Source organism: Carassius gibelio, chromosome A13 (assembly GCF_023724105.1).
Source record: "Carassius gibelio isolate Cgi1373 ecotype wild population from Czech Republic chromosome A13, carGib1.2-hapl.c, whole genome shotgun sequence".
Lineage (NCBI taxonomy): Eukaryota > Metazoa > Chordata > Actinopteri > Cypriniformes > Cyprinidae > Carassius > Carassius gibelio.
The window spans coordinates 26,383,389-26,396,412 of NC_068383.1; the positions used below are offsets into that span (position 1 = coordinate 26,383,389).

Consider the following 13,024-nt stretch of genomic DNA (forward strand, 5'->3'; position numbering starts at 1 on the left):
TAAATAAACAAATACAAATATTTAAATTAAGATAAGCCAGGTACAACGTCAAGCTCTAAAATGTCTATAAACACTCTTGAAACTATGACTATTAATACAGCAGTTGCTAAGCTTCTTGGTAACCGTAAATTGATTTATCATTTCAACTTGTTTACAAGTTAGACTTTAATTCTAAACCACTGTACCCCACATCACCCAACCCGCTGGGAAAATTACTGTCTTAATCAGTCAGGTGCTTTAACAAACTGCTAAATAGATTTATTATATATATACAATGCTATGAAGTGTTCTCTGTTTGGCCATAAGTCATATAATTTTTTTATCTCTTCATTTTATCTCTTCATAAAAAAAATAATAATAAAAAAAAGAAAAACAGAAAGAAATATCACCGCTCTGTTTGCAAGATACTAAACTTTAAAGGAGAATCACACAAAATGATTTACAATCACAAACTGTACAGTAGAGGTGGACACATCAGGTAAGCAAGAGCATAATAAAGTATAGATATATTTGGTTTATATACATTTCTGTAAAGACTAAAAAAAGGAACATCAAAAGGAAGATGTACTATTTTCTCGATGGCACATACAGCGGTGCCAAAATACACATTTGGACACTCAAGTCACACTTTATTGTCTGAATGTCACTGCATTTAAAAAATGATGTTACTTTCTGAGGTACTGTTGTAATGACTTTTAACCAGCTGCTGTCCAGATGATTTTTTGTAGATATATAAACTCAGTATATTTATTTGAAACCTGACAAAGTGTCACAAATCTGGTCCCTTCTGTTCCTCCCACTCACAAGGTCTCCATCACCTGACTCCATTTCCCATAATCCCATGCATAGTATCTGATCACTCACTCTGTACCCTATCAGTAGAACTATGAGACCTGCTCTCATTGACACACAGATTGCAAAGTATTGTTTGTATTAGCTAAGTGTTTCCTGGTATCCTGTTATTCTAGTCTTTCACTTGCCTAGCCTGTGTTTTTTGACTTTGGACTTTTTTCTGGTTTTTGATGATTTGCTGCCTGCCCTGACCCTCTCCTGTTATCTAGATTACTCTTTTTTTTTTGCCTTGCTCTTGGACATTGTTGTTAGCTGGTGTTTGACCATTCCTGTTTTGATCACGCTCTTTCAAATAAAGCCTGCATTTAGATCTCCAACTCCATTGCCACGCTTGTCCATTACGCAAAGGTCTTTTTGTGAAGTGTTTTGCTTGTAAAATGTGCTTGTACTGTCTTTCATTAATGTAAATGCCACTTGCTTTGATATTTGGCACAATGATATTCAAATATTTCTAAGTGTGTTTTAAGTGTTGAAATGGTTTTGTGGCCGCTGTATAATTCAGAGTATACACTTTAATATGAGAGATTCATGTCAAACATTCATCAAATAATCACAAGAGAAAAAAAGAGAAAGCTGAGAGAGAACAGGCTAGGAATATATGCTAATACAGAGAGGATATTATCATGCACATGGCTAGTTATTTTTACTCAAAAGGCTTTTCAAGCTTCTCTCCACAGCTTCATCTAATTCCTCCTCAAGCTCTTCTTTTTTGGACATGGCCAGTTTGGACTGGTAATCCCGCACCACTTGGTCTATGTAAGGGGCACTTTGTGTTCCGTGTAGCATGAGGGTCCACTCTTTCAGCACACCGCTCTGTGGGGCTTCGCCCTGGAAACCCACCTCCAGCAGCCAGGTTCCTCGAGGGTCCTCGCCCCATGTGTGGGTGGTCATGAAGGGCCACTTATCGAAGCCCACCTTGGCGTCATCGTCCCGGGGTCGGCGGCCCAGCAGGATGGACTTGGTCCCCATCGGTGAAGTCATGTTGACGTTGAGGTCCCCGCGGCGGCTGGCATTGATAGTGATGACGGCCTGCACATGCTCCAGGTAGCGCACAAAGTTGTCTTTGCCCTGGCAGGCATCGGTCGTGATGCTCAGCACCAGTTTGTTGCCCGACTGTATTTTTCTGTGCAAAGAAAGAGAGCAAGACAATGAGTTTTTTTTATAAAACTTGCATTGAAATCTGCAGAAGAGTCAAGGACAAAAGGAACATTTTAAACTGTGACTGATGATGGAAGATACTGTCTAACTGGTTAATATACTGACAACAGATGGCATTTTATTAGGTGCACTTAGTTAACCATGGTTGTCTCCAGCTATGGGGTTGACATGGATGCTAAAGTGCCTGGGATGAGCCTTAGGGGAGCTTTAAACATCTAAACCCTGACAAATTTCATGTTCTTCCATAATCACCTCTCTGGAGCATTTGAGATATACACAACATCCAGATCAATATGTTTTTGTGAGGGGGAAAAAGGCCATGTGGGGAAGTTCTGCAGATGTTTTGTAGGCATCAGACAGGAGTCATTTATAACGTCTAATTTCAATACATCTATGTTATGTATTATATATATATATATATATATATATATATATATATATATATATATATATATATAAACAGATTTAGTTTTGAGTTGATGCTTTCAGCTATCCGTAGCAGTGCAGTGCTCTTGGTGAAATGTGAAACTGATGTATTTCAGAGTATAAATGGATACCGAATGAGTAAAAATGTGGAATAGATGTTTGTATCCAGTGGGAATTTGTTGCTGAAAGGCTGTTGTTACAAACAGTAATAGAAGGGTTTAAAAAGGAGAGGAAATATGCAGAGCACACTATTTACTTAAAATAATATAACAACAATACAAAGACAACATTTTAAAAAGATTGCTCACAATAACACTATGCATTCCCTTATGAGAAAGGTGTTTAAAAGTATATTTTAAAAAGCCGTACTTGCAGATGATACTAAAAAAATGGCACTTAAGTGTCCTTGAAATTAAAAGTTTTACCTCAAAGTACATATTAAATCATGTTTAATCAAGGATATTTGATAATACATTGAAAATCAATATGGTACTATATCTCAACTCCATTGTGCAAAAGCTTTTGCTTCATTGATTTTTATACATATATTACAGGTAAAATGTATTTTAATGTAAAATGTAAAAACAAAATATCTATATTATTTTTAATGCTGCAAATCGGATTGAAACAGAATTATATTGTATAAACATTTGCAATGATAATAAAGACCTAACCTGAACCTAATCACAAATGTGCAATTGTAAATAAATAATGTAATATCTATTGAAACTTCTATGTCATGTATTTAAATATATTTTAATTTATCATAAATGCTTTCAGTACATTCAGCAATGAAGTTTAACCACATTTCAAGAGTTATTTGTACTTGTAATTGTAAACAATGTACTTAAGTCTTATTTGGGTCAAAAGGCACTCTTATGCTCACCTCATAGCATTTAATATAAAGTATATTACAATACATTTTCACATAATTGTAAATAACATGCACTTCATGTTAAAATATATTCTTCATTATTTCTGTTGTAAATGCTCTTTTTATAAAGATGCTATAGTGTAATTCTTTTTCACAAAGGTTAAGAAAGATATTGTCAATTAATATTCACACTGATTTTAAACCCTTCTGCAGACTTAAATTAGTGCAGAAAAAATAGCCTATGTGGGCTTGAGATTAGATCGGATAAATCTGTTCCCGGTGACATTTACAGAGTTCACATTAATTCAGTGACATTAGCTAATAAACCAGTATGAATGTGTGAAGACCTCTCTGACCAATGTACAGGCATCAGGCTCAGACAAATGCGTTTCACTACAACTACAGAAATGTCAAATAAATAATTACCAAAATGAGTATGTGTGCAAGAGCTGGAGCTCTAATGAAAAGCCTGTGTTTTCATTTCAGAAATAGCCCAACACTTCTGCCATTCTGAGCTACTGCCATTTCAAAACAAGCAGCGAAACTGGGCCATGAAAAAAAAAAAAAAAAGATTATATGTTCCTCTATTTTCAGTGACGCACCATCCTGCTGCCAACAATTGCTTTGGCCAGATGATGGGTTTTTCCCCTACAGAAGGCTGCTTTGTTGTGGCGTGAGCACAAAGGCCCGCCGCTGCTGACTGCCTGTTTTGTGCTCCTCCGATGATAACAGCGCAGGACTTGAGTGAGTGAGTGTAAAGTGGATGTAATGGCATTATCAGAGGCAGGTCTCCCAGCCTGGCCCATTACGACTCACATTAGTGGGTGCGTTTGTGTGCGCATCAGTCTTTGAGAGGCTAGTGTTTCCCAGGAAACTAGTTGACAGAAATATCCAAAGGCCACACAAGAGGACACAAGGGTGTGGATGTGTTTGGTGCTCGTAGACGAGAACAACAGCTATTAAAAGAGCCATGTGAAACATCGAAGAACATGTAAGATCTGTTTGCTGTGTGTTTGCGAAAACCTACACAGCTCATAGATGACAAAAGCTAGTAGTTGTACAAGGTAGTTGTGAAATATATCCCAGAATTGTGAGATAAGCTCAGAATTCAGAAAATAAGACAGAATTGATTTTAAAAAAAAGTCTACAAGTTTATATCTCAATTTAATCAGGACCACTTCCGTCAAGTATGTTTATGACAATTATATTGCACAGTTAGTGTAGGTTGTATGGTTCTGTTCTGTCCATGCAGCCATGCTTGGACAGAGCCGGGAGAGCAGCAAGACAAACCCCCCTGGGGTACACAACAGAACCATAATAAGCATATATAATTACAATTCACAATTACATGAGTGATAGAGTGTGATAGATAAAATGTGATAGAGACTGCTTCCAATAAAGAGACTGTAAAGAAAGAACAAGTTAGATCGGATTACAGGTTCAGTTGGTGGAGCTGGTGTTGGAGGAGGGAGTTAATTGCAAGCAGCAATGCGATGGAAGAGATGCTGAAGAATGGGAATTTAAATAGACCGCAGGTGATGGGTGTCGAGACTGGATTGGTACACGTCAGGAACAGCTGATGCAAGTGTGACTAACGTGGCCTGACTGAACTAACACGATGCTCAATTTCTGTCTTTTTACCGCTGAATTCTGAGTTTATATCTCACAATTCTGACTTTTTTCTTGCAATTCTAAGTCTAAATTGTGAGATGATAAAAACAGAATTTAGCGCAAAATGACACAATTGAGATATAAACTCATACAGACTTTTTTAAAACCGCAATTCTGAGTTTATCTCACAATTCTGGGTTTATATCTCACAATTCTGAGTTTATATCTCAGAAGTTTACTAACTTATTTATTTTTCATTCCATGGCCTCGATAGTATTGGGTATCATTTGTAAAACGTAGGAAGAATCAGTATCATTCAGAATATTTTAATTCATAACAATTTATATGCAAAAATGTACAGACAGAACACCGGACAGGGTACATTGCGGCCTATGAAGCTCAGGCAAATTACGAATAGAGTGTAAGTACCAAATCTGGATTGATTCATGAAAATGTAGAGTACCTGAACTAAAGTGATCTGATATTATGCAAATGTAATTACCAGCTTTGCTTATAACACATCATTGAACGGGGAACTCTGAGAAACAAACTAAGCCCTGACCTGAAACAAGGAGGAATGTGAGCTCATGCTTTTGATTTAATTACTGTTCTGGAACAAAAGGTGTGCCACTGTATGTTATTTGCCACCTGTGAATATCTTTTTTTTTTTTTTTTTCTGCTTTGAGACATTTTAGAAGTGCTTGAGCTTGACCAAAGCATATCCCTAAAAGTTCAGAAAAGTAAACAAAAAAGCATAATTTTAAGTAAATAAAATAAAATAAATAAATTGGTTAAATTTATTAAATTAGAGAAATTGTCATGTATTCTTTTTCACATGTTGATAAGAAAGTATGGTTAAATCCTGTAATCGCTCAGAAATTAAAAGTTTCGGGGAACTCCTGTGAAATCAATTAAACCCTGATTGTTCCTGGCTCCAGTGACACTTGTGATGTGTTCTGTAGTTAGTGGTACACGAGTAGGCATTCATTAGTCAGTGTGGATAGGAGTCTTATCACACGGCAAACGCTCTGCCTGCTTCCACTCATTACACTTCACTCACATCTTTCCTCTTCCACTGCTTCATTGCTGTTCTTAAATTGTGCCTCGCCACAACTCCCACAAACCCTGTGTAAGGTTTGATATGAGGGGTGGCCCTTTGTCAATGGAGGTTTTGACAAGGACACCTACACAAACAAGAGTGCATGCACACACACACACACACACACACAGTCTCAGTGTAATTGCAGCTGTAGCCATAGCATGCAGTGTCCAGCAGTGAGTGGGAGAGGACTAATTATAGCAGATGTGAGAACGAGTGGCCGAGAGCAGCTGATTGAGTGTGGAGAGTCAGGAAGGCGACACATGCAATATGCCTTCACACAGAGCACAGAGGGGGTCAGAGCGGCCCGGGAAACCACAATCACACACAGGTAATGCAGATCAAAACAGAAGGAAAATAATATTTAACACCACAGTTATTTCAGAAATCAAATGTCTTAAGCATTATTTTTTCCCTCTGTTTAAATATGCATCACACGTGTGAATGATGGCTGTAGCTTGTGTCATGTGGTTTAAAAGGGTTTTAGGCACTCCAGGGCCTTTCACACTAAATGTGGTTTAGTGACGTGAATGTCCAACTCCTTAACATTCTTGAATAGAAACAATGAATCCCAATGGAGCCATTCAACCCAGATGCGATGAATTGATTTTTTCATCATCGCCTCGTGATGAAACAGGCTGTCCAATTAGATTTGAGCTTTAAATCATGCTGCTGTTGCACAAAAGGCAGAGATTGGTGGAGCTATAAGAAAAGCATTATATAAGAAATATAATTTAGAACAATTTGAACATTAGAAATACATTTCTGTGCAATAATGAGTAAATTTCTGATATCTATATTCTACATTTGTCTCCAGCATCTTGTTCACTTGCAGATATAACTAATGGCTGCTGCAGTGAAATGGCATTATGTTAACCTCACAGCTGCAGTTGTAGTGGCATGTTTTCTGTACTCACTGTGTCTCCTGCACGGATCCCGCCACACAGTGGAATCGTTCCGGGACGGTCTTCCACTCCCGGGCCAGTTTGACCATCCCTCCGGCATCCAGCACGCCGTATCCGAACAGATGGTTGAACTCCAGGCCCACACCGTTCCTCCTCCACTGGTGCACCTCGTCGTGCAGCTTGTTCCTCTTAGAGGTGAGGACCGTCAGGTGCTGCAGGTCCCTCCACGTCAGGTTCGGACTGCAGACAAACATAATGAAGGAAATAATGTCAAGCCTAGGATAAAAAAATAAACATGAAGCATTCAAGCCTCCTTCAAGCTTCTGATCCTAATAGTTACCATATCAATTCAATATAAAATGTGATCTATTGAGTGATTGACTTCCTGCTAAGAGCACATAGCAACAGAACAACAAAACCCTTACAGCGCTCGACTCGAGATGAAGAGCAATTTGCAGAGCGCAAGAGGAAGCGGATGTTGACTGTATACTGAATTTGTTTATTTATGGATTTTTCTTTTTTTTTTTTTTTGACCACACTCTCATTATTAATCCTAGATATTGGCAGTAAGACTAAACTTACATATGAGGCATGAGGTTTATTTATCAATACAAGGCTCTCTGGAATACTTCATTATGTTCAATCACATCATTCAGCAGCTAAACAGGAAGCTCAGAAGAATAAGAAAAGCTGGATCAAGATGCATAAATGGCTATATTTCATATAGTCTGAGAGTAACAGATGATTGAAAAATTGTGGATTGATTCTGAGCATCATTTTCTGATTGGACATTGAGATGTGGGTGTGGCTTTCAACAATGGAGGCAGAGTTTAAGAGCACTAAATGACTGGAGAAGTCCTGCTTGAGTCACTGAAGAGAAGTCTCTCAATTCACTGAAAGATCCAGTTATGACGTCATGATATAAAAAAAGAAACATGCATGTAGTTTGGATCTAGTTGTTAGGTTAAGTGATTTATGTGTGGTAATGGATTGTTTTATTAGCTGTTACTCAATTGCCACCGGCTATCAGAGACTGAATTTGCATTTTTAGCATACTTTCACAATTTTTTACTTACACAATCTAATTTAAATAAATAAAAATAACTGCTCATGCATCTTTGTTGGGATTGTGATTAAAGGGGACATTGGATTCAAAATGAAAAAAAGGCAATCGGTATCAAAATTGGACTCGTATACACTGTAGGTATACAAACATAAAGATATGAGTGTGTGTGTGTGTGTGTCTGTGTGTACACACACACGTTTGTTTTAGTGAAAAGTGTGTTCATCCCATAGGTGTAATGGTTTTTATACTGTACAAACTGTATATGCTATGGCCCTACACCAACCCTACACCTAACCCTAACCCTCACAGGAAACTTGGTGAATTTTTACTTTCTCAAAAAAAAAAATAATAATAATTTTGTATGATTTATAAGAGTTTTGAAAAATGGGGACATGGGTTATGTCCTTATAAGTCATAAGCATATATATATATATATATATATATATATATATATGGTCTGACTGGTCCAAAAATTCCAGGGCTGATTTTTAGTCCCAGTCCAGCCCTGAGTTGTACTGCACTACACTCTTCTGAGTACTGCCCAAATATACAAATACATGCAAATAAGCTGCAGTTTATGATTTGTATTTACATTTGGCTGAACAAAGAGACCTGCTCTCTCGCCACCTACATCATTATTTAGTACTGAGCAAACACAAAGACTTTACACAGGGAAGGCCGTGTCAACAGCTATTAGCACCAGTCCTGACACCGTAACATCCTACTGAAATGTGTGAATGGAGGCAGAAATGATGTGGTGAAACTGTCGTTTCCCCACCAGTAGATCCTGACAAAGCTTTCTCAATCAAGTGTAATGAACCAAGTGTTGCTGTTGAAATCACTTTCCACCATGAGATCATACTCTTCTGGCTATGTGAATCAAACTTATTTGAATTTATAAAACTGATAATATGAGGGAGAGTGTATAGAGAAAGTGCTGTGACTTTACACCTTTTTTAAGGTTTTAGAGACAACGAATAAAAATCAATAAAAGTCAGGGAATCTTGCCAATCAGCACTATTCCTGGCTTCAGAAAGCTGCATCCCTTCATAGGTTTGATATGAAACATTGCTTGTAAGAACTGTTCAAGTTCATTTACAAAAGTGACAGTGTTGGTGTCTGTTTATGTGGCACATTTATAATAAAATGATATTAAGAAAACAGTAAGATATGTCCCTTTTAGAAGAAAAAATAATAGCTCTTTGTAGTTGATCTCAGTCAGTATGGTTCCTCTTGACATGAAGTATTGAGTCTTGAGCTTCACACTCTTCTAATGAGTCTAAAGTACCAGATGCAGCCAAATATGATTTGTTTCTTGGCATTCAGAGAAACATGGGGTAATTGTTAGCTTGAACCAAAAGCGACTTTCAATTTCATTTTCATGAAGTGATTAGCAACGTATGCACCAGTTTGATCCCTCATCAACAGCTGAAAGTATGTGAATATGAAGTGTCTCCCAGTGATACCCTCCTTTCCTCCAGCAGGGTAACACTGCTGCTGCCCGAGCCCAATCTCAGCCCTGATTCACACTTTTATCATCTTTGTCATGCTGCATACTTTTTCTGTTCATTTCAAAATGAACTTATTTACTGAACTTCTGACTGTGATAGACTGGCCATCTGTTCATCGAGTTTGGATAATGAATGGATGCTTATTGAGGAATTAAGATACAAAATCCAATGACTTTGGGTGGAAGATAAGTTTTCAAATCGAGTAGTAAGAGTTATAAGTAAAGGGGCTTGAAACGGCATGTTTATTTGTTGGCAGGTCATGCAGTAACATCATCATTCAAATCTCAAATCACTGGGAAGGCAGCTTTGGCTCTGGCATCAGCACCGTTTCAGTGTTAAAGAGTATCAATCATACATGAGGGAGGCTTTTTAGAGCACGAGTTGTGCTTGTGGTGCTACGCTCTGACACAACCCTCATCAGCAGTAATCTACGATCTCAGCTGCCGTATGCCAGCGTTGCTGTCTTATTGTTTCATAAATCTTTGATAGAGGCTCACTATTCATCAGCGCTGAGCACTGGAAAACAAAAGTGTACATACTTGGCCTCCAACGCCAGAGCAAACACGCCAGCAGCCTCAGGGGCGGCGGCAGATGTGCCCGAATGACGCAGTGTGCAGTTTCCATACAGATCCGTGGTGGCCTGGAGACAGAAATAGACAAAGAGAAAGCCTTAATTAAACATTCATGCCAATGTAAACACCATGTAAAAAATGTCTTTGAAATTGCAATTCAGTTCTGTCAGGACTACAGTCATCACGTCAAAATGACTGGCATTTTGCATATAGTTTGTATTGGCTTTATGGTTCTGTTCTGAGTAAAACTTCTCCGCTCATCCATGTAGCCAGTCATGATTTATGACTGAGCCGGGAGAGCAGCATTAACCCCCCTAGGGTAAACAGAGCAGAACCAAATGCAGATATCATTAATCTTCTTAATTATATTTTAATGTACAAACATTAATAAAGATAAAATGAGTCTGATTAAACAAGGAATATAGAAAGGCAAAGTCCAGGAGGAGCTGGGGATGGAGAAGGGTAATTTGCTCCTGAGCAAGCATTAAAGCTGAATAATATTGAATAGACCCTAATAGGAATGTTATGATATAGATATGTGATTCCTATAGGTAGACATGGATCACCTGAGCGTCCGCTAATGCAAGCTTTTCTCACGTGACCTGCCAGAACTAATGCTACACTTGACTTTTGAACTGATTTCAGAGGCAACAAAGAGGATGCAGAATTTTATGTTAAATTTAAAAAGTAAAAATGTATGAAATTCAAAGAGATTAGTTGCTGTTCTAAGAAAAGTAAAAAATAAATATTTAATAAGAATTACATTTTGAGATATAAATTGCCCAGAAATCATTTTATCATATACACAGCACAATATATAAAAATGTATGAGCAATCTCCTAATGCATTTAATTCTACAGGTGCTGGTCATATAATTAGAATATCATCAAAAAGTAGATTTATTTCATTAATTCCATTCAAAAAGTGAAATGTGTATATTATATTCATTCATTACAAACAGACTGATATATTTCAAATGTTTATTTCTTTTAATTTTGATCATTATAACTGACAACTAAGAAAAATCCCAAATTCAGTATCTCAGAAAATTTGAATATTACTTAAGACCAATACAAATAAAGGATTTTTAGAAATATTGGCCAACTAAAAAGTATGAAAATGAAAAGTATCAGCATGTACAGCACTCAATACTTAGTTGGGACTCCTTTTGCCTGAATTACTTCAGCAATGCGGCGTTGCAAGGCGTTGATCAGTCTGTGGCACTGCTCAGGTGTTATGAGAGACCAGGTTGCTCTGATAGTGGCCTTCAGCTCTTCTGCATTCTTGGGTCTGACATATCGCATCTTCCTCTGCACAATACCCCATAGATTTTCTATGAGGTTAAGCTCAGGTGAGTTTGAAATCTACATCTATAAAAAGTTGGTAAGCAGCAGGAAGCATGAAGTGCTCTAAAACTTCCTGGTATACGTCTGTGTTGACCTTGGACCTCAGAAAACACAGTGGACCAAAACCAGCAGAAGACATGGCACCCCAAACCATCACTGACAGAACATAACTGTGGAGCACTAAGCAGCAGTAAAGTCCTTTTTGAAGTGAGATGCTTCTGACGCTGTCTGTTGTTCAAGAGTGGTTTGACACAAGGAGTGCAACAGCTGAAACCCATGTCTTGCATACGTCTGTGTGTAGTGATTCTTGAAGCACTGACTCCAGCTGCAGTCCACTCTTTGTGAGTCTCCCCCACATTTTTGAATGGGTTTTGTTTCACAATCCTCTCCAGGGTGCCGTTATCCCTATTGCCTGTACACATTTTTCTACCACATCTTTTCCTTCCCTTCGCCTCTCTATTAATGTGCTTGGACACAGAGCTCCGTGAACAGCCAACTTCTTTTGCAAAGTCCTTTTGTGTCTTATCCTCAATAATTGTGTCAATGGTCGTCTTTTGGACAACTGTCAAGTCAGCAGTCTTCCCCATGATTGTGTAGCCTACAGAACTAGACTGAGAGACCATTTAAAGGCCTTTGCTGGTGTTTTGAGTTGATTAGCTGATTGGAGAGTGGCACCAGGTGTCTTCAATATTGAACCTTTTCACAATATTCTAATTTTCTGAGATACTGAATTTGGGATTTTCCTTAGTTGTCAGTTATAATCATTAAAATCAAAAGAAAAACCATTTGAAATATATCAGTCAGTTTGTAATGAATGAATATAATATAAAAAAAAAAGTTTAACTTTTTGAATGGAATTAGTGAAATAAATCAACATTTTGATGATACTCTAATTATATGACCAGCACCTGTAATACATTAATGTTTTTTTAATGACTATGGTGGAAGAACATCAAGGAGTCAAACCAAGATGAAGCAACCATGCACTGTTAAAAGTGTTTTTGTTGTTGTTGTTGTTTTTGGCCAGCTCATCAATGGAATTTTAGTAAATTCATACATTTTTTACTTTGTTTATCATTAACGGAATTTGTATTGAAGCATTTGGTTCAGTTCAGCACAAATAAGGAGAACCCTACTAAATCCAAAATCTTTGTTCATCACAACAACACTTTGAGGTACACTCAACACTTTGTCGATTTTAGAGTTGCTCTGCATTTCATGATCTATCAAAGGCGGGAGATTTACCCTCCAGAGATGGACGTTTGTACTTGTGACTAATTTTGATTGATGTAGGCAAATCTCACAAGAAAAAAAATTAAAATAAAATAAATATATATTTTTTTTTTTTTCGATTTTCATTGTGTTCAGTTCACCTGTGACCTAGTGTTCCTTAGTTGCCATGATTAGTTAATCTGCATTCATTAGTTTCCACCTGTGTTATATGAATCATCTTGTTTGCTCCCTTTTTTCACTTTTATTAAAAGGCTTCAGGTTATTTCTGTTCGTTGGCCTGAATTAATATTACTCTTATGTTAATACAATGGTGTATGTGGTTTTTGCTTATTAAAGAAACTCCTTTGATTCATGCTTCTTCGCCGTGCGCT

At 37.5% G+C, this 13,024-nt stretch overlaps 1 protein-coding gene across 1 annotated transcript in view; it reads right to left on the reverse strand.

Moving 5' to 3' along the window:
• Nucleotides 1-392: 392 nt before the first annotated feature.
• The window catches only part of LOC128026550 (neuroendocrine convertase 2), a 48,525-nt gene continuing 35,893 nt past the window's right edge, over nucleotides 393-13,024 (reverse strand). Inside the window, exons 10-12 of the mRNA XM_052613813.1 lie at nucleotides 10,042-10,142; nucleotides 6,938-7,165; nucleotides 393-1,975 (exon numbers count right to left, since the gene is read on the reverse strand). Of these exons, the coding sequence (XP_052469773.1) occupies nucleotides 1,486-1,975; nucleotides 6,938-7,165; nucleotides 10,042-10,142 (819 nt within the window). The 3' untranslated portion in view covers nucleotides 393-1,485. The remainder of the gene's footprint in view (nucleotides 1,976-6,937; nucleotides 7,166-10,041; nucleotides 10,143-13,024) is intronic.